We start from the raw sequence: 25,622 nt of genomic DNA, 5'->3' as shown, positions 1-25,622 counted from the left end.
CGGTTCTATACCCAGTCAGGGCATGTGTTTAGGTTGCAGGCTTGATTCCTGGTTAGGGGGTGCAGGGGGCAGCTGGTCAATGTTTCTCTCTTTTTTCCCCCTCTCCCTTCCTCTTTCTCTATTTTTAAATCAATTAAAAATCTTAAAAACACACACATATTTGCATCTTTTTTTCTTTCTAACACAATGGAAGAGGTGACCAATCTTTATCTGTAAGACTTGTACATGTGGATCATATTCCTTTCTCTTCCTCTTCCCTTAGCTCCTTGTTCCATTTTTAAAAAATGTATTGATTGATTTGAGAGAGAGAGAATATGAGAGATTATTTGTTGTTCCATTTATTTATGCATTCATTGGTTGATTCTTATATGGACCCTGACTAGAGATCAAACCTGCAATCTTGGCTTATCAGGAGGACACACTCTATCTGAGCTACTCAGCCAGGGCCTCCCTCTGATTAAAAAAAAAAAAAGACTTTATTATAGAAAATACCAGACCCATAAACAAAATTAGAGAATAGTGTGATGACCCTCTTTGTACCCATTACCCAGCTTCAATAGTTATCAACTCAAAGCCAATCTTATTTCATATATTTCCCACCATCTACTCTTTCCACCCAAAATTTTGAAGCAAATTCAAGGCATATAATTTTAACTGATAAATGTTTAAAATACATATTTTTATTGATTTTAGAAAAGAGGGGAGAGAGAGATAGAAACATCAATAATGAGAGAGGATCATTGATCAGCTGCCTCCTGCATGCCTCACACTGTGGATTGAACCCACAACCCCAGGAATCTTAACTGTGACCTCCTGGTTCATAGGTCAATGCTCAACCACTGAGCCACGCCGGCCAGCTTAACTGATAAATTTTTTGTGTGTATTTCTAAAAGACTTAAAATAACCACAATTCTATTAATACTCTTGAAAAGTTCACAATTATTCTTTAATATCATTAGATATCCGGTCAGTGTTCAAATTTCCTCAAATGTTTATTCACTGGTTTGTTTATTTTACAAATAATTATTTTACAAGTGATTTTTTGAATCCAGATCTAAATAAGACCTATAAATTGCAAATGTTTGATTTATCACTTCTCTTTTAATATATAGGTTTCTTTCTTGGAATTTATTTAAAGAAATTGGGTAATTTATAGAGCTTTTCACAGTCTGGATATTGCTGGATATATCCCATGGTGTCCTTAACATATTCTTCTGCTCTCTATACTTCATTCAGATTGGTAGTTGAAGCCAGATATTTGAACAGATTCAAATTTGATTTTCTGGCAAGAATACTTTATAGGTTGTATAGTGTTATTTTATCAAGGGGTAGAGAAATCATGTCTAGTTGTCTGCCTTTAGTTGATTAGGGTGAGAAAATGGTGATATTAAAATTCTTAATTCCTTCATTTTCCCTGTGTCCTTTTTTTCTTTCTACTATTACCATTTAAGCATCTTGCTTGGTTAAAATGGGAAACACACACACACACACACACAAACAATAACAACAACAACCAGAAAAATGGCTTTTCTACATTTCCACCTCTTTCTGAGATATTTATTTATGGTATCATCTTTAATTCCTCTCTTAGTACTATCAACCCACTTAAATATGGTTTTTGCCATGTTAAAACCATGTCCCTACCATTTTACTAAATCCATCCTCATCAAAGCTACCAGTGAGCTCTATACTTAATGGAGCAGACCCATTTCATACCTCATTTTGCTTAATAGTGGGATAACTTTGGATACTGTGGATTGTCTCTCCTTCTTGAAATACTTCCTTGGCTTCTGAGACATAATCTCTCCTGTTTTTATTTTTACCTCTTTAATTGCTTTCTCTTAGCCTCAATTGTAAATTCGAGATTTTGGTTGTTGTTGTGTTTAAGTGTTGGTGTTGCTCTTCCTGGCTCTGCTGCTCTTGCTGTATACATTCTCCATGGGACAATCTCATCCATTGTCATAGCTTCAATTATTTCATCTCTTAAGTCGGTAAGTACTAAACCTTAATTTCTGTAAGTTGGGTCTCTTCAGACCTGACTTCTTTGTACAACTTCCTACTAGAAATCTCACAGGCACCTTGGAGTTAACATATCTAAAACGGAATGAATCATACTTTCCTCATCCCCTCATACATTTTTTGTTCAACCTAGTTCTAAGCCAGAAATCTCTGGAAGTTACCTTAGACTCCTTGGCTGACTTTTCTCTCTCACTTTCTTGCCCATATCTAGTCACCAACCTTGAAAGATTTTCCTGGTAAATAACTTAAATTTATCTAATTCTCCATATATTGCTGCTGTGCTAGTGTGAATCCCTATCATCTATCATCTTCATTACTGCAAGCCTCCTATCTGGTCTCTTCCTTTCCAGTCTTTCTGGTCCATTCTTCATTATAAAAATGAGAATGATTTCATCTAAAGACTCCCCATTGCTCCTAGGACAAATTGTAAAGACCTAAGCTTGTTTTGTGATCAAGCCCCTGCTAACCTGCTCAGTTTCATCCTGAGTCATCACCCCCTTTGTGGTAACACTTGTCACACTTTTCACACTGTTTCAATTGCTCGTTCTTGGATTACTCTTCCAGTAGATTGTAACTTCTTGAGTGTCAAGACCAAGTTTCCCCCCTCATTTAACCTGGTGCCTGGCACATACATAGTACCTGTTTTGTAAGTGTTTGCTGAATTAATAAATTAACTTATGCAGTGGTTGAGAATCGACCTATGAACTAGCAGGTCATGGTGCAATTCTGGTCGGGCCATATGCCTGGGTTGTGGGCTTAATTCCTAATGTGGGGCATGCAGGAGACAGCTCATCAATGATTCTCTCTCATCATTAATGTTTCTATCTTTCTTTCCCTCTCATTTCCTCTCTGAAATCAATTTTAAAAAAAAACTTAAAAATTATTTCCCTTAGCATAATGTTCTCAAGGTCCATCCACATTGTTGCAAATGGCACTATTTCATCCTTTCTTATGGCTGAGTAGTATTCCATTTTATATATGTACTACATCTTTATTATTTTACTTTAAGTGAAAATTAAAATTATAGTCTTCTAGAGAACTTATACGTTTTGTTTTTCTTAACAATATATTTTTATTGATTTCAGAGAGTCAGGGAGAGGAAGAGAGAGATAGAAACATCAATGATAAGAGAATCATTGATTGGCTGCTTCCTGTACACCCCCTACAGATGATTGAGCCTGCATCCTGGGCATGTGCCCTGACTGACCAGGTATCGAACTGCGACCCAGAGGTTGACACTTAACCAGTGGGGCACACTGGCCAGGCAGAGAAGTTATATGTTAATATTTGAAATTGAATACCAGGGCCCAAAATCTGGTGGGTGACTGGTAGGGACTGGGTACATTTTAAAATAGTGCTTCCCTAGCCAGTTTGGCTCAGTGGATAGAGCATGGGCCCGCAGACTGAAGGGTCCTGGATAAAATTCCGGCCAAGGGCATGTGCCTGGTTGCAAGTTTGATCCCCGGCCCTGGGGGTGCGTGCAGAAGGCAGCCAATCGAAGTGTATCTCTCACATCAGTGTTTCTCTCTTTCTGTCTCTCCCGTTCCTTTCTGTTCTCTCTAAAAATCAATGGAAAATTATCCTCGAGTGAGGATTAACAAAAAAGTAAATAATAAATAAAAATAGTGCTGAAAACTATTAAAGATAATTTAAAATGCATAAAATACTATATATTTTTGGCATTGATTTTCATAGTAGGTTGAAAATATCACCTAATATTCATATTAGCATCACAATAAACCTCATCTTTGAAAGTGTGTTGTATTGCAAGTAATAATTTAGAAGTAATTTAAATACTAAGTGAAAGAAATAATATTTTTTCTCTTTTTCCTTAGGTGGAATGAATCTAACTTGCTGAATATCTCCTGGTTACTGGTTGAATTCACTTATAAAAGAATCATCTTCCCCTGCGTGGAAGTCACTTAGTGGAATATTTAATTACAAATCCAGGGATTGCAAAGCCTTTTGATTTCCCAAAGGAAGGGGACATACCACTATATCAACTAAGCTTGACATTACAGCCAAAATGGTGCTGTCCCAAAGACAACGAGATGAACTGTAAGTTTCTCTGTTGTGTGTGTGTGTGTGTGTGTGTGTGTGTGTGTGTGTGTTAAAATATTCTCTCATAAAGGACAAAGTAGTAAATTAAAATACAGTCTTGGAGATCTACTTTCATATTAAAACTATTGTTAGGAGTGTTCAAATATTGATGTGGGCATTTAGGTCTGATTTTAAAACTGGGTCTTATTTTGACAGCACTATTTACTCTTGTGACCTTATTGTGTATAAATTTAAAGCAAATCAAGTTAGTTGGGATAAGTTTTATCTTAAGTTTGTCTTAAATATATTATTATGTTCATTTGGAAGATAGGTGCTTCAAAACACTTCTAAATTATTTTGTCTGGAACCATGTATTAGAAAAATGAAGACTTTTTTGTTGTTACTGCTAAGGCCTTTCCTTTGCCTTATTGTATTTTTTATCATCCTTTGGCTTTTACAGGATTTGAACTTTATGAGGTGGCTAACATGATAGTTAATGCAAGTGCATTAACTAGATAGACATGAAAACGATTTGATCATTGCTATATAGGATTTTATAGCATTCTATTTTTGTAGGTGAAGAATATAGTGGAAAATATTTAGTTTTGTGTTCTAGGCTTTTAAATTTTCCTGTGGCTTTTTAAAAAACTGTATAATTGGGAATAATTTCAAATTTATAGATTAGTAAGATTAGTACAAAGAATATTTATATACATTTTATCCAAATTTGCCTATTGGTAACATTTTGTATCATTTGCACTCTGTAGCTGTGTGTGTGTGTCGGGGGGGGGGGGGTTGTGGGTGTGGGTGTGTGTGTGTAGAGAGAGTAAGTTGCATACATCAAGGTCCTTTCTCTGAGATACTTTAGTACACAGTTCCTAAGAATAAGGATATTCTTGTATAAAACCAAGTACAGTTATCAATTTCAGTAAATTTAAAACTTTGAAATAATACTTTTATTTAATCTCTCTTCCATACTTGAATTTTGTCAGTTGACCCAATAATGTTCTTTATGGCAATATTTTAATCCTCTCTAGTACACCATTCAGTCCAGGATTAGGTATTGTGGTCAGTTGTCATAAGTGTCATTTAATCTGAAACATTTCCTCAACCTTTCTTGCTTCGAAGACAATTAGATAAAAATACATGTGTTTTTTTTATAATCCTCACCCGAGGATATTTTTCCAGTGATTTTTAGAGAGAGTGGAAGAGAGGGGAAAAGACAGAGAAATATCAATGTGAGAGAAACACATCAATTGGTTGCCTCCTGCAGGCACCCCAACCAGGGCCCAGTCAAGGAGGAGCCTGCAACTGAGGTACGTGCCTTTGACTGGAATCGAACCTGGGACCCTTGGCTCCGGAGGCTGGTGCTCTGTCCACTGAGCCAAACTGGCTAGGGCTCAACACTTTCATTCTTTCTACATTTGCTAGTCAGCACTAAGTATTTTACTGTATTCAAGGGATCTTTTTCTCCTTTTTGTTGATTTTTCATTATTGGTATGAACTCATGGGTTCTTATATTTTCAATAGTTTCATCATTCACTATTATACTTACTGCTTTGGTGTGTAGATTGTTCTAGGTTGTACTCTAGGACAGGGGAGAGACATCAATGTGAGAGAAACACATCGATTGGTTGCCTCCCGCACAGGCCCCAACTAGGGCCAACTATGGAGCCCGCAGTCCAGGTATTTACCCTTGACCGAACTCGAGACCCTTCAGTCTGCAGTCTGACCCTCTATCCACTGAGCCAAACCGACTAGGGCTTATCTGTCATCTTGACCCCAAGCTGATACTCTTCTTTTGGTATAGACCTTCAGATTTTAAAAGTAGCTTCAAGTTGAGGAAAGGTCATTTTTCCACAGTTCAGTTCTCTGAAAACTTCCATCTTCCACTGAAAGTCATAGTCCAGGAGTAAAGCAATCACATGCTAGACCTTCAGGGCCAATTAGAAAATCATCATGCATGCTTGCATTGGTCGACCTTATTTACCACAGGCTGAAAATGCACAGTCCTGAAAAAGGTGGCCTCCCTATGCACACATGTAACATTTCAAAAGGAGAGGGCAATCTGAAGGGGGCTGAGGTTTGATCACCAAAAGTCAGCACAATGAAAACAAACAATAATGAATAATGGGCACTAGAATTCAAATTACTAGATGTTTTAAAGCAGGGGTGGGGAACCTTTTTTCTGCCAAGGGCCATTTGGATATTTATAACATTATTCACAGGCCATACAAAAGTATCAATTTAAAAGCCTGGTGTGGCTCAGTGGTTGAGTGTTAGGGTTCAATTCCGGGTCAGGGCATAGGCCCTGGTTGCGGGCTTGATCCCCAGTAGGGGGCAGTGTGCAGGAGCCAGCTGATCAATGATTCTCTCTCATCATTGATGTTTCCTCTCTGAAATCAATAAAAATGTTTAAAAATAAAAAAGTAGCCTGCTATATTTGGCCAAACATTTAATTAACTCACCCCCAATGCCTTGGCAGAGCCAGACCAAATGATTTACCGGCCTTTTATGACCCTCTGGCTGGACAGTTCCCACCCTTGTTTTAAAGAGATGGAAGTGGGGGGCGGGGATGTCAGTTTTCAATTCCATTTTGAACACCACATTACAAAAGAACTATTTTTAAAAATAAAAGATTGAGGGAAAATAAAAAGAATATCTAAACCGTTGAATGACTCTCTCCCTATTTCTTTTTTTTTTTTAATTTTTATATATATATATATATATTTTTCTTTTTACAGAGAGGAAGGGAGAGGGTAGAAACATCAATGAGAGTTAGAAACATCAATGAGAAACATTGATCAGCTGCCTCCTGCACACCCCCTACTGGGAATGTGCCCGCAACCAAGGTACATGCCCTTGACCGGAATCGAACCTGGGACCCTTCAGTCTGCAGGCCGATGCTTTATCCACTGAGCCAAACCGGCTAGGGCTTCCTATTTGTTCTTGATAAAACTTCAATCACATCTTCTAGCTCTGTTCCCAGTTCTTTTGGAGTGTGATTATCAGCAATTCTCTGACCTTCAAAGAGAAACCTGAGTGAATTAATTGGAAATCCCTGACTTTGACACTGTGAATCTTTGCATTACTTGAGATTTGTTGTCATTTTTACTTAGAAGTGAATCTCACTGCTATACTGTCCAATTACTTTGAGTTTAATGTATTATTCTTATCCCACAAGTTCTCAGTTGAAGGTTTTGCCTCCTGATCAGACATGGTTGATGGTGGCTTCACCCAGGGTCTTTGCACAGTTGCAGCCTCGGGTAGGCAAATCTCACTCCAGGGTTTACAAATCCATCTCTTCCCCATGGCACAGCACTGAGTCTGGAGGGACTTCTGCTATGTCTCCTATAAGATGACTTGTTTTAAGGGATCTTCACTTGATTCTTTAGGGCTTTGCTTACTATGTGATGATTTTTCTTTATTTTGTTACTATCCCATCTAATCTGCTTGTATGCTCCTGACAAAATATGTCTTTTTAAAATACCACTTTCATTAAACTGCTTTTTCTTAAGAATGTTTCTATCCTGTCTTTCCAGCCATTTCTCTCATCTTAATCTCATTTTCAATATATATAGATATTAAATAGATGGAACAATCTTACCTTATAATAGACAAATATGCAAATTGACCGCACCTTCGCTACGCCCACCAACCAAGCCACGCCCATCAACCACGCCCACCAGGAAACCGTTGCAGGGAAGCTGGGGTGTGGCGGAGCCTTGGGCGCCAGCGGGGTGCCTGCTCCGATCGCAGGAGCGAGCAGACCTGGGGGGTCGGCTCACTCCTGAGATCGGGTAGCAGGGACGTTGGGTGCAGCCGAGCCCAAGGCCACCGCCCAGGGCCAAGCCGGGACCCTGAAAGAAGGTAGAAGGCGGTGGCCACAGCCAAGGCCTGGGTCCCCGGTGCCGGCAGAAAACTGGTGCAGGCAGCCAGGTGAATGAAGGTCTATTGCACGAATCTTCGTGCAAACGGGCTACTAGTTTAAATAATAACAGTGATTATAGGGGTCCTTGTCTTGTTCTTGACAGTGCAGATAGTTCTGGGATTTTACTATTGTCTATTATATTTGGTTGAAGTTTTGAGAGATTTTTTTATTTCTTTATAAATTATTAATGGGGCAGTATCTTTTGAAATCTTTTTTAATGTTAATAAAGACCTTCCCATTGTTAAGAAATGTTTTAAAATCAAGAATGTTGAAGAATTTGATCAGATGTACATTGAGATCTCCATCATGTACTATTCTCATTTCCTTTCTCCCCCTGCCTATAATGCCTTTTTTTTTTTTTCTTTTTTCTTTAAGGCCCAATTCACATCTTGCCTTTATAAAAAGATTCTTCTATTGAATCTCATTTCTCTCTTTTTAAATTAGGTTTTATACACTTTGGTAACTTTGGTTTTGCTCCGCAGATCAATTTTCAAGTTCCTCCTGGAAGGCAAGGGACAGACCTAATCCTCTTTTATTTTTCCTGGTATGAAGCTGGGAATATAACAGACATTCATCCTTGCCTCCTTCCTAGTTTTATAGTGAAAATTTGCTTTACATTTTAAAAAATGTAAATTTTCATCTTTCTCAATACATGATAGTATATTGGCTATTCTTCCTATTGTACAGCCTACCTTTTCCTTATGGGTTTTTTTAAGTATGCAAAGTAATTTTTTACTGAATTCTAAATGGATCTCACAGTTAAATAAAATAAATGTCTTATAATTACTATAGACTTACATTAAGTTAGAGGGAAAGGGATAATATGTTTTATTTTATTTTATTTTATTTATTTATTTATTTTTGATAATATGTTTTAAAAGTTGCAAATTGTATTGAGGCACTGAGGCAAAGTCTCCACCACTCTGCAGACATTGCTGATCTTTGACTAATACTAAGTCATGCAACTTCTTTTTAAATGTCAGTAATATACGGTATACGTATATCATTAACTTGAAACAACATAATTGGGAGTCTTAGCCCAGTTAGAGTGAAGTCATGTAATATCTTCATTTATCTTAGTTTACAATTTAAAAAAGTAAAGAAGTAAACATAAATAAGAAGGGAGTGGATCAAAACTGAACTGTTTAGTGGTGCCCTCTGTTTTGTGGTTTCACTACTCAAAAAATTTTGTCTAAATATGAGAATGTCCCTAGCTAGTTTGACTCAGTGGATAGAGCATTGGCTTGTGGACTGGAGGGTCCCGGTTCGATTCCAGTTCAGGGCACATGCGGGCTCGATCCCCAGTAGGGGGCATGCAGGAGGCAGCCAATCAATGATTCTCTCTCATCATTGATGTTTCTATCTCTGTCTCCCTCTCCCTTCCTCTCTGAAATCAATAAAAATATAATTTAAAAAATATGAGAATGAATAACAATAATGCATATTTTTGTGTTCTTTTTTTGGTTTTGCTTTAAAAATGCAACATGGGCCCTAGCTGGTTTGTCTCAGTGGATAGAGCCTTGGCCTGTGGACTGAAGGGTCCCAGGTTCGATTGCAGTCAAGGGCATGTACCCTGGTTGCGAGCACATCCCCGGTGGGGGGTGTGCAGGAGGCAGCTGATCGATGTTTCTCTCTCATCGATGTTTCTAACTCTTTATCCCTCTCCCTTCCTCTCTGTAAAAAAAAAAAATCAATAAAATATATTTTTTAAAAAAGCAACATGGTATACTTACTTGGTAGATAGTTTTTGTTGCTGCTGTGGTGTGGAGAGTGAGGGGTAGATGTCTGCTGAAGAGAAGTGGTAACTAATAGGCTAGAATACCAGGTACATTTAACAAATACAGTCTCATTTGTTATTGTAATAGTTTAAAAGGTTAGCAGTAGAATATTTCCAGTGTGGTGCTGTTCCATATGTAAGCTGAAGCTCTATCTAATCAGTTCATGGATAAAAGTCCTTGATCTTAGTTGTGTTTTTTAATTTATTTAATTTTAACCATTTTCTTTGATTCTATATACATTTACTGGTTTTGGTGTACTCAGAATGACCTATTTACACTTCTGCATTGATTATTCCTTTATTCTAGTGATTGGTTGCTTTTCTTTATCTCCTGAGGCTTAATAGATTAATTTAAATCAGTAGATTAATTCATTATTTTTATTTTTATTTTTTAATATATTTCTTTATTGATTTCAGAGTGGAAGGAAGAGGGAGAGAGAGATAGAAACATCAATGATGGGAGAGAATCATTGACCGGCTACCTCCTGCACGCCCCCTACTGGGGATCGAGCCCACAACCCAGGCATGTGCCCTTGGCCGGAATTGAACCTGGGACCTTTCCGTCCGCAGGCTAGCACTCTATCCACTGAGCCAAACTGGCTAGGGCCAGTAGATTAATTTAAATAAATAATTTAAAGCTTTGAGAGATTGTTATAAACTTGTGCCTTGATGTCCATTTGTTTCAAATGAGGTAAGCCTTCTATCCTTAAATAAAACTAATGAAAATAAGCTCTGGATCAACAACTGAAGTTAGCAAAGCCTAAAAGCATCCTTTTAGGCTGCTAGAACCAATGGATTATTTAGTCTTACTTATTCTTATGTTAAGTGATGGTGGTACTCCTTACCTGACTTCAGTGGTACTCTTTCACTGGTCAGTAGTTGGCTTAGATATTGAGTGGTGAGGCAATGACAGTGATAGTGCCAAAATTATCTATCCATGGGAACCTGACTTCTGTTTCTTGACTTTTTCAACATTACTAACCTCACATGTGACTAAGAAGTCTGACTAAATTGTTATGGAAAGAGAATTGACACCCTAGCCGATTTGGATCAGTGGCTAGAGTGTTGGCCTAGGGACTGAAGGGTCTGGGTTCGATTCCTGTCAAGGGCACATGCCCAGGTTGCAGGCTCAATTCCCAATAGGAATGTGCTGGAGGTAGCCAATCAATGATTCCCTCTCATTGATGTTTCTCTCTCTCCTTTCCTTTCTGAAATCAATAAAATACATATATACACACACACACACATACACACATATATATATTTTTATTTTTTTTTTTAAGGAAATAGAATTGACTGACTCTTCTGGGACTGAGTTATAGACTTTATACAACACCAGTATATAGTGTACAACTATCCCTAATGGTATCAGACTTATTTAAATTTTAGTTCTAGCCCAGCCAGCATGGCTCTGGTTGAGCACCAACCTATGAACCAGGAGGTCACAGTTCAATGCCTGGTCAGGGCTTATGCTGGGTTGTGGGCTGGATTCCCTACTGTGGGGTGTGTAGCAGGCAGCCTATCAATGATTCTCTCTCATCATTGACTAGAGGCCCAGTGCACAAAATCCGTGCACTTGGGGTGGGGGGCGGGTTTCCCCAGCCTGGCCTGTACCCTCTCAAAGAGGTAGGCTGGAGCTGGGGATCCTGCCCTAGTCATCTCTATGCAGAGCCGCGGGACCTGCTCTGCGCCATGCAAATAGCATCAAGTCCCCACCCACATGCACCCGCTGCGCATGCAGCCTCTGGTGATGGATTGTTATGGCGTGAGGGTGTGATGACCACATAGGCTTTTATTAGTATAGATATTTCTATCTCTCTCTCTCTCCCTCTCCCTTCTTCTCTGAAATCAATAAAAATATTTTTTAAAAATTATTAAATTTTAATTCTAATTTATTTGCTTTATTTATCTACATATATCTTGCTTTTGGGGGGGATTCAGTATTATATTATTGATCCCATGTGATATCTCTTTTCTTTTTCTAAACTTTCACATGTCATAGTGTTATTAACTAAACATTTATCTTCAATATAGAGAAAGTGGTCTATCACTGATATTTTTTATTTTTAAATTATAGTTGAAGTACATTATTACATTCATTTCTGGTGTACAACCCTGTGATTAGGTATTTATATAACTTAAGAAGTGGTCACCCCCAATAAATCGAGTGCCCATCTGGCTGGCACCATTATTGACTGCTATACTTTACGTCCCCATGATTATTCTATAACTCCATTTTGTACCTCTAAATCTCTTCACCTTACCCATTTCCCCAACGCATCACCCATCTGGCAACTGTTAAAATGTTCTCTGTATCTAAGAGCTTGTTTCTGTTCTGCTTGTTCTGTGTATTTTATTTTTTAGATTCCACATATAAGTGAAATTATGTGGCATTTGTCTTTCTCCGTCTGACTTACTTCACTTTGCACAATACCCTTTTAGGTCCATCCATGTTGTTGCTTCTGGCAAGATTTCATTCCTTGGTATGGCTGAATCATATCCATTGTATATATGCACCACTTCTTTATCCCATTCATCTACTGATGAACACTTAAGTTGCTTCCATATTTGGCTATTGTAAATAATGCTACAATAAAATAAACATAGATGTGTACATCTTTGATTTAGTGTTTTGAGTTTCTTTGGGTAAATACCCAGGAATGGGTGGAGTTGCTGGGTCTTTTTTTGTCTCATTTTAGTTTGTTTTACTGGTAATGTCTATTTTGTCTGTTACCCCAGCTTTTTTTTTTTTTTTTTTTTTTTGGTCTTGTTTCCATTTTCATGATTTATCTTTTTTCATCCCTTTACTTTCAGTCTGTGTGTCATGTAGACAGCATACGTAAGGGTCTTATTTTAAGTAATTGTTGATAGATATATTTATTGCCATATTCTTCTTCTTTTTTTAATCCTCACCTGAGGATATGCTTATTGATTTTTAGAGAGAGGGTAAAGGAGAAAGGGAGAAAGATAGAAACATCAATGTGAGAGAGAACATCAAATGGTTGTCTTCCATATATGTTCCAATTAGGGATGGAATTTGCAACCTAAGTATGTGCCCTGACTGGAAATCGAACATGCAACCTTTGGTTATACAGGATGACACCACAACCAATTGAGCCACACCAGCCAGGGCTTATTATTCATATTTTGATTTTTTTCTTTTTAAAGACCCTTTAACATTTCTTGTAAGACCAGTTTAGTGGTGATGGACTCTTTTATCTTTTTCTTGTCCGGGAAGCGCTTTATCTGCCCTTCCATTCTAAATGATAGCTTCGCTGGGTAGAGTAATCTTGGTTGTAGATCCTTATTTTTCATCACTTTGACTATTTCATGCCAATCCCTTGTGGCCTGCAAAGTTCCTGTTGAGAAATCAGTTGACAATCTTATGAGAGCTCCCTTGTAGGTAACTATTTGCTTTCCTCTTGCTGCTTTTAAGATTCTCGCTCTGTCTTTAACTTTAGCATTTTAATTAAGATGTGTCTTGGTGTGGACCTCTTCGGTTCATCTTGTTTGGGACTCTCTATGCTTCCTGGACTTGTACGTTTATTTCCTTCATCGGATTAGGGAAGTTTTCCATCATTTTTTCAAATAGGTTTTCAATTTCTTGCTCTCTCTCTTCTCCCAGTATTCCCACGATGTGAATGTTAGTACACTTGAATTTGGCCCAGAAGCTTGTTACACTGTCTTCATTTAAAAAATTTTTTTTCCTGTTCTGATTCCATGTTTTTTGCTTCCTAATTCCAAATTGCTGATTTGTTTTCTGCTTCATCTACTCTGTTGTTGATTCCCAGTAATTTATTCTTCATTTCAGTTCGTATATTCTTTATTTCTGATGGGTTCTTTTTTATGGTTTCCATGTCTTCTTTTTTTTTTTAATCCTCACCCAAGGATATATTTCTATTGATGTGAGAGAGGGGGAAGGAGGAAGGGAGGGAGGGAGGGAAGGAGAGAGGAAGGGAGGAAGGGAGGAAGGGGAGAGGAAAGAGACAGAGAGAGACATTGATTGGTTGCCTCCCATATGCACCTTGACTTGGAATCAAACCCACAGCCGCCAAAACCGGTTTGGCTCAGTGGATAGAGCGTCAATCTGCGGACTCAAGGGTCCCAGGTTCGATTCCGGTCAAGGGCATGTACCTTGGTTGCGGGCACATCCCCAGTAGTGGGTGTGCAAGAGGCAGCTTATCGATGTTTCTAACTCTCTATCCCTCTCCCTTCCTCTCTGTAAAAAATCAATAAAATATATATATTTTTAAAAACAAAACCCACAGCCTTTCGGTGTACAGGATGACTCTCCAACCAACTGAGCCACACCAGCCAGGGCTCCATGTCCTTTTTTATGCTATTGAAGTTCTCACTAAATTGTTTGAGTACCCTTTTTTTTTTTTTTTTTTTTCTACTTATGTAATACTTTATTGTTTTGTTTTTTTTTTTTTTTTTTTGAGTACCCTTATAACCTATATTGATTTCTATATCTGTTTTGCATTCTATATCTGACTAGAGACCCGGTGCACGAAATTCGTGCCCTGGGGGAGGGGTGTCCCTCAGCCCAGCCTGTACCCTCTCCAACCTGGGACCCCTCGGGGGATGTCCAACTGTGGGTTTAGGCCCGATCCCACAGGCAGTTGGACATCCCTCTCATAATCCGGGACTGCTGGCTCCTAACCACTCGCCTGCCTGCCATCCTAATCGCCCCTAACTGCTTCTGCCTGCCAGCCTGATCATCCTCTAACCGCTCCCCTGCCGGCCTGATTGACACCTAACTGCTCCTCTGCCAGCCTGATCACCCCAACTGCCCTCCCCTGCCATCCCGATCACCCCCAACTGCCTTCCCCTGCAGGCCTGGTCGCCCCCAACTGCCCTCCCCTGCCTGCCATCCTGTGATGACGTGGGGGCGGCCATCTTGTGAGGGTGTGAGGGTCAATTGCATATTGCCTCTTTATTATATAGGATAGGATAGTTTGCTTGTCCCCATTTCATGTAGTTCTTTTTCTAGAGATTTTTCCTGTTCTTTCATTTGGGACCTGTTTCTTTGTCTCTTCATTTTAGCTGCTTCCCTGTGTTTGTTTCTATGTGTTAGGTAGAGCTCCTGCCTTTCCTGGACTTGGTAGAGTGGCCTTGTAGGAGTTCTGTAGGGCCCAGTGGTGCAGCCTCCCTGGTCACTGGAGCTGGGTGCTCCAGGTGCACCCCTTTGTGGGCTGTATGCACTGTCCTGATGTAGTTGTAGTTGAGTCTTGGTTTCTCTTGGCACATTACTGGGAGGGATCCTCCCTTGCCTCCCCCCCATACACACAGCCTGATCGGCTGTGAGGACCAGCTGCTACTATAGTGGAGGAGCCTGCTGTGCAGGGCCTGACCCCATGGAGCAGAACCCACTTTATTTAGTAGGGCTCTGTTGCCCAGTGAGTTCACCCCTTGAATGTGTTGCTCATGGAGGTGGTTGGGTTATAATCGGTGTGGTCTGAAGCTGTCTTATCAAGTGCACTGGCTCTGGGGCCTTCCAGAGGGTACAAGGTCAGCCACCATCTGTACCCTGCCCTGGGCCACCTGGTAATCTGCAAATAGCTATTACTTGTGCTGGGTTTAGAAGTGCCCAGGAGAGGCCAAGCTATGAATGGAAACTGGCTGCCACTAGTGCCAGGCCTGGAGCCACCTTAGCCAGAGGTATAGGACATGCTGAGGCCAGATGCTGCTTGTTTGAAAGATTTTAGGAAAGTCAGAAGCATGAGCCAAGCAAAAGAGGCCATTTGTATGGAAAAGCCATTGGAAACAGCTTGGGTGGGCCCACAAGTTAGATCTCAGAATCACAAGGGTGGGAGAGCAGTGTTGGCCAGGTTGGTGCTCTTTGCGGGGGTGGCGGTGGCGGGGAGCTCAGCAAAGGAACAATGGACTCTGACAACACTTCTGTCTGAGAGAAAGCTTCCCCTCCAGCCCTTGTCCTGAAGCCAGACAATTCAAGTCCTTCCCATATGTCCCTGGCTCTTTTCTAGCTGCTGCCCCCCGTGCTGAATTCAGAGTGGGTCCGAGTAACTAAGTACACAGGCAAATTTTATTGAGTTTTGAGAGAGAGAGAAAGTTGATTTGTTCCACTTATTTATACATTCATTGGTTGCTGCTTTTGTATGTGCCCTGGCTGGAGTTCGAACCCACAACCTTGGTTCATCTGGAACAGCAGTTGCCAACCTTTTGGACCTCGTGAACCACCAGTGGTCCGCGGACCACCGTTTGGCAACCACTGATTTGGAAGATGCTCTAACCAACTAAGCTTCTTGGCCAGGGCTCTCTCCCTTTTGAAACTCCACACATAGGTGTGGGGCCAGACCTTTCTGAATCTCCACCCCTCCTACCAGTCTACCAGTCTCCATGTGGCTTCTTCTTTATATCCTTTGTTATAGGACTTCTGTTCAGCTAGATTTCAGGCATTCTAAATGATGGCAGTTCTGTAATTTAGTTGTAATTTTGATGTGGTTGTGCGAGATTCTGAGTAGGGTGTTTTCCTACACCTACATTGTTTCTTGGTGTGTGCGTGAATTTTTTTAATCCTCACCTGAAAATGTTTTTGTTAACTTTAGAGAGAGAAACATCAATCTGAGAGGAAAAACATAGATCAATTGCCTCCCATATGTGCCACAACTGGGGATTGAACCCACAACCTATGTATGTGTCCTGATTGGGAATCAAAACTGCAACCTTTTGGTGCATGGGATGACACTCCAACTGACTGAGCCACCGGGTCAGTGCTATGCTGCCATCTTGACCGGAACTTTCCAACTGCACCTTCCCAACTCCAATGTTTTGCAGTGCTCATTGGGAACCTTATTGTGGAATGGAATACTGAGGCTTCTTTAAGTTCTGGAAATGTACTTATTAAATTCAACAGGGACCTCTTAGTAGCCAGATTGCTTGGATACTTTTTTTGTTGTGGTTGTTAATCCTCACCAGAGGTGGTTTTTTTTTTTAGAGGAGATGGGGTTAGAAAGAGAGACAGATGTTTTTCTCTTTCTAAAATAAATAAAAACATTTTTTTAAAAAGCTGTGATGCGCATACATGCTGATGTGAACATATGGACAAAGAACATGGTATGAGAAGACGGTGCTGAAAGAGTTTAGCAGTGGCAATTTCAAAGCATTGGAATTTTTTTTTTTAATCTTCACCTGGATATCTTTTATTGATTTTTAGATAGGACGGGAGAGAGCGAGAGAGGGAAACATCGATATAAGAGAGAAACACTGATTGGTTACCTTCCACAAACGCCCAAATGGGGATTGAACCCAAAACCTTTAAGTTTACAGGATGAAGCTCCAACCAACTGTGCTACCAGGCCAGGGCAAAAAAAAATTTTAAGCCCATTAAGATTATAATCGCTATAAGTTGTGCATATGTAACATTTTCATACTATGTCTGTTATATGAGCTTCACAGTTGTAAACTGTGTGCAGTATGTTCAAAGTTTCAGGCATTAGGGCTTGATTGACCCTGAAGGTAGGAGAGGGGCTAAGGGGGAATATTAAATGTTTACAAGTACCTTATAAGATTTGTTTACCCTTGACATTTTGCCCTTAATTGCTTGCTGTTGATTTTTTAGATTAAAAGAAGAAAATAAAGCTAAGAGATAGATATCGCTTGTTTCCTTTATTATTTGGGGTATTCTAACCAATAGGAAATTTATTTTTGTTTAAGGTTTATAATACAGATTTTGGCAGCACAATATTTGATGGAATGTTTTGAGAAAGCCATTGCATTCCTATTTTGTATTGTTTTAGAAGGCCCAAGTAGAATTGCCTGGTAGAAATTAAGAAGTAGATCTCAACTCTGTAAAGAAGTTATTTCTTAATGAATCAAATGATCTTAGTAGAGTAGGCCAGAAGGCATAGGCTGTGACATGAGCAGCACATAGGTATAGACTCACAATAATAGTAAGAATTTACATTTCCTCAACTCCCTTATCCAGGTATACGATGTGTTGACTTTGTCTTCCACTAGTTATTGTGCTTTAATCATTGTTATGCTAATAATTACTTGGAACAAAAAGAAAGATAATTTCCTGTTATCTTTATTCACTTTTTTATTTTTGTTTTTAACATGCCATTGAATTAAAACTTAGTCTTAGCAATTCTATGATACTACTAGAGTGTTTTTATTTCCTAAAGCATTAGGTGGCGATGGCATTTACATTTATACAAGGGTGGTCATAGCAGCATTGTTTGTAGTAGTAAATGCGTATTTCCATAGTGGAGTATAATATAGAAGAAGGCAGCTTTACATTTGATAAAGAATGATTGCTACACTGGCCTGTGTGGCTTTTGGTTGGAGCATCATCCCATACCAAAGGGTCTTTGGTTCAATTCCTGGTCATGGCACATACCCAGGTTGCAGTTTTTAGAGATATCCTCAAGCCATTAACAGTGGGTGAGCCCTGGCCTGTGTGTTCAGTGGTTAGAACATTCCACACACCAAAAGGTCTGGGGGTCAATCCCCGGCTCTGTCCGGGTGCATACAAAAGATCCGATCGATGTGTTTCTAACATCAATGTTTGTCTCTTTCCCTCTTCCCCTCTTTACTCTCTCTAAAGTCAATAAAAGCATATCCTTGGGTGAGGATTAAAAAAAGAATGATAGCTGCCCTAACTGGTTTGGCTCACTGGATAGAGCATCGGCCTGCGGACTGAAAGGTCCCAGGTTCAATTCTGGTCAAGGGCATGTACCTTGGTTGCGGGTACATCCCAGTAGGAGGTGTGCAGGAGACAGCTGATTGATGTTTCTCTCTCATCGATGTTTCTACCTCTCTATCCCTCTCCCTTCCTCTCTGTAAAAAATCAATAAAATATATTAAAGAAAAGAATGATAGCTAAGATTAAGTGAGTTTATATAACATTGTAAGACATACTAGTATGTAATGTACTGGAGTTTGTTTTAAAAACAAGTATTATCTCTAGAAAACTACTCGGGGATGTGTGTTAATAGATGGGTTATCTCTGAAAGGAAACACAAAACACTGGTAAAGTAATTGCCTCAGGGATGGAATATTGAGGGTCAGTGGTGGAAAGAACATTTTGTTGTGTAGATACGTAAAATTAGTTTAACCTTTTATATATATTAGTTTTTTAAATAATTTAGATTGCTTTAAAGGAAATCCCAAGCAACTATTATATTACAGTGGACTTAAGGCTCAAAAATTGATAGAGGAGTAGGTTGTCTTCGGAGGGAGGTAGCTGGTTTTCTCTTTGAAGGAATATAAGGAGAGCCTGAAAAGGCAGCTGCTAATTCAGCTTCAATTTTTTTCTAAATGAATGTTTTAGTCTGTGATGGTATACTAAGTTTATAGCTTATGCTCTTTTTTTCACCCACTCTTTTTGTTTTGTTTTATTAATCCTCACCTGAGGATATTTTTCCCATTGATTTTTTTTTTGTTTTAGAATGAAAGGGGGAGGGGGAGGGTAAGAGATAGAGAAACATTGATGTGAGAGACACATAGATCAGTTGCCTCCCACATGTGCCCCAACTGGGGCCAGAGATTGACCCTGCAACCCAGATATGTGCTCTTCATCAGGAATTGATCCCCAGACTCCAGTGTGTGGGCCGACACGCTAACCACTGAACCACACCGGCTAGGGCTTACCCACTCTGAGTGGTTTAAAGATGTTTCTAATATTAAAATACTAATGCCTGCCGAAACCGGTTTGGCTCACTGGATAGAGCGTCAGCCTGCGGACTGAAAGGTCCCAGGTTCGATTCCGGTCAGGGGCATGTGCCTTGGTTGCGGGCACATCCCCAGTGGGGGGTGTGCAGGAGGCAGCTGATCGATGTTTCTCTCTCATCGATGTTTCTAACTCTCTATCCCTCTCTCTTCCTCTCTGTAAAAAATCAATAAAATATATATTTAAAATACTAATGCCTTAGCTGGTTTGGCTCAGTGGATAGAGTGTCGGCCTGCGGACCGAAAGGTCCCAGGTTCGATTCCAGTCAAGGGCACATGCCCAGGTTGTGGGCTCGATCCCCAGTGGGCGGTGTGCAGGAGGCAGCCAATCAATAATTCTCTCATCATTGATGTTTCTATCTCTCTCTCTCCCTCTCCTTTCCTCTCTGAAATCAATAAAAATACATAAAAAAATAAAAAAAAAAAATAAAAATAAATTAAATACTTATTAATTATAATTTTATCAGAACAAGTCTTTCTGCAAAACTAAACTTCATTTGCTAGTTGTTGTTTTTTTTTTTTTTTTTTTTTACTTTAAAATACCGTACTTTCCGGCGTATAAGACGACTGGGCGTATAAGATTTTCCTGGGTTAAAAAGTCGTTTTATATGCCGGAAAATACGGTATATTGGACTATATTGATGCGATTAGATATAATGGATTAGATATATTGGACTACCGTATTTTACGGCGTATAAGACGACTTTTTAACCCAAGAAAATCTTATATGCCCAGTCGTCTTATACGCTGGAAAATACGGTAAGTATGTCTTTTTTATTTATTTATTTTTATTGTTTAAAGTATTACATATAGTAGTACATATATCTCCTTTTTTTTCTCCATTGACCTTCCCCCAGCCTTCCCTATCTCCTGTCGCATGCCCTCATCCCACCCCACCCCCCGTGTCTTGTGTCCATTGGTGTGCTTATATGGATGCATACAAGTCCTTTGGTTGATCTCTTTCCCCCACTCCCCAACACTCCCCAGCCTTCCCGCTGTAATTTGACAGTCTGTTCCAGTGATGGCGAACCTATGACACACATGTCAGCACTGACACACGTAGCCATTTCTGATGACACGCGGCTGCTGAGGCGGCCGCATGCTGAGGATGAAACATTTGCGAATTAATGTTTTTTCCTCAAAGTGACACACTACCCGAGTTATGCTCAGTTTTTTGGCGAAGTTTGACACACCAAGCTCAAAAGGTTGCCCATCACTGGTCTGTTCAGTGCTTTACTGCCTCTGTATCTATCTTTTTGTTCATCGCGTTATAATGTTCTTTATTTTCCATAAATGAGTGAGATCATGTGGTATTTTTCTTTCATTGCCTAGCTTATTTCACTTAACATAATGCTCTCCAGGTCCATCCATGCTGCTGCAAATGGTAAAAGTTCCTTCTTTTTTATAGCAGCGTAGTATTCCATTGTGTAGATAGTTTTCTAATCCACTCATCTGCTGATGGGCATTTAGGCTGTTTCCAAATCTTAGCTATGGTGAATTGTGCTGCTATGAACATAGGGGTGCATATATCCTTTCTGATTGGTGTTTCTAGTTTCTTAGGATTTTTCCTAGGAGTGGGATCACTGGGTCAGATGGGAGTTCCATTTTTAGTTTTTTGAGGAAACTCCGTACCGTTCTCCATAGTGGCTGCACCAGTCTGCATTCCCACCAGCAGTGCACGAGGGTTCCTTTTTCTCCGCATCCTCACCAGAACTTGTCATTTGTTGATTTGTTGATGATTGCCATTCTGACAGGTGTGAGATGGTACTGCATTGTCGTTTTGATTTGCATCTCTCGGATAATTAGTGACTTTGAGCATGTTTTCATATGTCTCTTGGCCTTCTGTCTTCTTTCGAAAAGATTCTATTTAGGTCCGTTGCCCATTTTTTTATTGGATCATTTGTCTTCCTTTTATTAAGTTGTATAAGTTCCCTGTAGATGTTGGAGATTAAACTTTTATTAGTGATAACATTTGCAAATATGTTCTCCCATACAGTGGGCTTTCTTGTTGTTTTGTTGATGGTTTCTTTTGCTGTGCATTTGCTAGTTCTTGAGTGTCTATAACAAGTAGTAAGGGAAGGCTAAATGTAAACATGAACAAAATTGATGATTACTTTCACAAATTGATACCTATTATAATATAAGCCATATCTTGACCTCTAAAGAATGCCCACAGCTTGTAGAGTAAGCAACACATTAGAAACTTAAAGCAAAGAGCTCAAGAATAATATAACATATTATTAAATCTGTACTTTGACAAAGCTAAATGTTTTAGAGGCTTAGGTGGATCAGATCCTTTTTTTGTGAAATACTTGTATTTTTTTTAAGTCATTTGAATTTGTTTTCTTTCAGAAATCGGGCTATAGCAGATTATCTTCGTTCAAATGGTTATGAAGAGGCATATTCAGTTTTTAAAAAAGAAGCTGAATTAGATATGGTATGTTTTACTTTTTACAATTGTAAGTGGATTTTACTCAAGTATCAGCAATTAACAGTCACCTCAGTTATTCACAGATCTTACCATTTGTTATTTACGTGGCACTAAACTTGGTTTTCAGCCTTTTTTTAGTATAAGATTTTTAGTAATATTTAGTTAGACTCAGGGACAAATGGTCTGTATGGCTTGAACTATCATAGTTGAGCCATTTTTTAAAAGGTTCTCATTTTTTCCTCTAGAATGAAGAATTAGATAAAAAATATGCTGGACTTTTGGAAAAAAAATGGACATCTGTTATTAGATTACAAAAGAAGGTAACTAACTTTTTCCTTTAAAGTTTGTTGGTTATATTTGGAATGTTCTTTAACTTTCTGAAAATATTAACATAACTTTCTGAAAATATTAACATAACTTTCTGAAAATATTAACATAATTAATAATTATATTTAATGTTGAAAAGGCAAATAATATGTTTCCTATGCATTAAAAATATTTTGACCCAAAAAGATCATAGCTGATGCATGCTAATTCGTGCAATCTGGGTACTGGCTGGGTTGAATTTACATAAACCTGACTTCAGGGAATTGATACTTAAGAACTTGGTCTTGTTTAGATGGGAAGAACTAATGGAGCCAATGTGATGCTGAGAAAAGAACACTAAAATATGCACTTAGACAAGTTATTTTTATCTCTGAGCTTTTATTTTTATGTGTAAAGTGAAGGCAATAAATAATATTCTGGTCCTAAAATTTATATTTTTAGTAGGCAAAGCTAGAATGAATAAATAAATTGTTGCAAAATAAATTAATGCATCAAAATCTCTAAGAAAAGTATCTAAAACATAGATATTAAATAAATGTTGGCTTTTATTATAAATATTACTAGCATGTATAATGTAAACTTGGTTTGGGAAGAGTTTACTAAGAGTAACAGACTTCGAGAGACCAACACAAGTGCACTGCTCTTCCTCTAAATAGTAGATATAAATTGAAATTTTTATTTGAGTTAAGTAGTTAAGACACAAATTGTATTGAATTTTTCTCAATTTTCGTTTTTTTGTTTTGTTTTTTTTAAATATATTTTATTGATTTTTTTACAGAGAGGAAGGGAGTGGGATAGAGAGTTAGAAACATCGATGAGAGAGAAACATCGATCAGCTGCCTCCTGCACACTCCCTACTGGGTATGTGCCTGCAAGCAAGGAACATGCCCTTGACTGGAATCAAATCTGGGACCCTTGAGTCCGCAGGCTGATGCTCTATCCACTAAGCCAAACCGGTTAGGGCTCAATTTTTGGTTTTTATGTCACTAAAATTTTGATGGTAGATAATGAAGATAATTTTTAATAAATGATGAATACTTTGTAATTTAACGATTTTTTAAAAGTATTCTGCATATATAGATACAAAATAAAAGCAGTTTTTTAAAATGTCAAATAAAATTAGAGTCTATCTGAATATATAACTATGTTTTCGTTTTCAAGGTTATGGAATTAGAATCAAAACTAAATGAAGCAAAAGAAGAATTTACATCAGGTGGACCTCTTGGTCAGAAACGAGACCCAAAAGAATGGATTCCCCGTCCACCAGAAAAATATGCATTGAGTGGTCATAGGAGTCCAGTCACTCGAGTTATTTTCCACCCTGTGTTCAGTGTTATGGTCTCTGCCTCAGAGGATGCTACAATTAAGGTAATTTTTTTAAATGAAAGATTTGCAGTAAGGTAATTGTTAAAAGCAGATTTAAATTTAATTGGGTGAAAGAAAGAAAAACATCCTGAAAATGAGGAACTAGAAAGAGGGAAAGTATGCACCTTACTTTTAAGCAAAGGTAATAGATGAAAATACAGGATTACAACACTAGTAATTCAGCAGATGAATATGTTAAAAAAAAAAAATTCAATAGGAATTTATTTAAATTGGACTGTTCTTGATATATTTAATATTGGCTTTGATTCCAAACTAAATAGTAATTCTCTCCATGGGTATAAGATTGTAGGTGCTTATCACTTTATAAGTTATGTATTTCTTTCATTCTACCCCCCATAATAATCATAGTACATTTTAATATTTTATCTTTTAATCAGAGAAAAAGTTGTTTTTATAATTTCCTTTAATACAGACAATGGCAGTTGTATAAACCACCTGCAAAAAGACAAGTAAAATATAGTTAAAAGGTTTAGGTAGGTTTCTCTGTTTTAAGGCTTATTTCAGTTTAAGTTTCATTTGGAGAGGTTTAGGAGAATGTGGTTTAAGAGTGTACATATCACACAGCCACAGTCTAACATAAAATGCAAGAAACAGTTAACTGTGACTTATACTTAACTTGTTCTTCATATTAAGCACTATTTTATGTTTTCCTTATGTGGTTTCTTTAGTTTCTAAAGCAGTGGCTTCCTTTTATCCTTTAGGCTGGCCATCCATGGGGCAGGCTGCAGAGTCATTGGAAGAGAGTCTTAAATTCACATGTGCATCATATACTTCTGTAGGCTGAGATGATTACATACCTAAAACCTTAATATATTGCTATTTTTCAGATGTATGTAGATGTGTATTTAAATGATTGATTTAATGATAGTCTTGTGTACTAAAAAACGGCACTGCTATCATGAGGCATAGGGGTAAAAGTAAACCTTTTTTAATAAATTGAACCCAGTCCTTTTTGTTGTTGTTGTTCCTTACCCCAGGATATTTTTTTCATTGATTTTTTTTTTGAGAGTAGAAGGGAGGGGTGTGGGAGAGAAAGAGCAACATCGATGTGAGAGAGACACATTGATTGGTTGCTTCCTGCATTTGCCCTGGCCCAGGATCAGGCCTGCAACCCAGGTACATGCCCTTGACCAGGAATCAAATCTGGACTCTTTGGTCCTCAAGGTGATGCTCTAACCATTGGGAAACCCAACCTGTGTTCAGTATTTACTATTAATTTTGCAGTGGTAGTTGAAAAGCATAAACAAAACTGTAAATGTGCCATCTTAAAATATATCTGTGGAGTCAACTTTAAAATATTACAAATGGTACATACTTACTTGTTTCCCTTTACTTACCAGGTAATTTTGTATAAGTCCTGTTATTTTTAGATGGCCAAGGTTTATGTTATTTTTATTTGTTTTATAACTGTGAATAAGTTTTCTGTGCTTTGATTATAAAAATGGAGAACCTGCCTGGTCGGTGTGGTTGAGCATCAACCTAAGAACCAGGAGGTCACTGTTCGATTCCCCATCAGGGCACATGCCTGGGTTGCGGGCTCAATACCCAGTTAGGGGCAAGCAGGAGGCAGCTGATGGATGATTCTCGCATCATTGATGGTTCTATCTCTCTCTCCCTCCCTTCCTCTCTGAAATCAATAAAAAAGAAAAAGAAAATGGAGAACCAACAAACACCATTTACTCCATGAACAAAATACTACAAATAGAAGTTTTTAAATTTTTATCTGTAATCAAACCACATATCTCAGTAACTACTTAACTTCCCTTCCATTTAGTCTTTATTTAATGTGCACAAATGTTTGTTTCATTAATAAAAAGCATTTGTGTTCAGTTTTATTTCCTTTTTTGATTAAACTTATTTTAGAAACACCTTTCTTTGTTTCTAATGAATGATGACTTTTAATGATTTAAAACTGATTGTTTTATTTGTATATGGAGGCATTATAGGGTAGTGAATGGTCTAGAGCCCAGGTTGTAGGTTCAAGTACTGACCTAGCCATTTAATAATTAATGTGATCA

At 38.4% G+C, this 25,622-nt stretch overlaps 1 protein-coding gene across 7 annotated transcripts in view; it reads left to right on the top strand.

Annotated features, from left to right (window-relative positions):
• PAFAH1B1 (platelet activating factor acetylhydrolase 1b regulatory subunit 1) overlaps positions 1 to 25,622 on the top strand; it is a 63,107-nt gene that overhangs the window by 23,144 nt on the left and 14,341 nt on the right. For all 7 annotated transcript variants that reach the window (XR_008554665.1, XR_008554666.1, XM_008147901.3 and 4 more), the window contains 4 exons: positions 3,855 to 4,077; positions 21,813 to 21,897; positions 22,137 to 22,211; positions 23,380 to 23,586. Coding sequence is in view for 5 of the 7 variants with exons in the window: in XM_008147901.3 (XP_008146123.1) it covers positions 4,046 to 4,077; positions 21,813 to 21,897; positions 22,137 to 22,211; positions 23,380 to 23,586 (399 nt within the window). In the remaining 2 variants the exon portion in view is untranslated. The remainder of the gene's footprint in view (positions 1 to 3,854; positions 4,078 to 21,812; positions 21,898 to 22,136; positions 22,212 to 23,379; positions 23,587 to 25,622) is intronic.

Source organism: Eptesicus fuscus, chromosome 20 (assembly GCF_027574615.1).
Source record: "Eptesicus fuscus isolate TK198812 chromosome 20, DD_ASM_mEF_20220401, whole genome shotgun sequence".
Classification (NCBI taxonomy): domain Eukaryota; kingdom Metazoa; phylum Chordata; class Mammalia; order Chiroptera; family Vespertilionidae; genus Eptesicus; species Eptesicus fuscus.
This window is presented reverse-complemented; position numbering and strand designations above follow the sequence as displayed.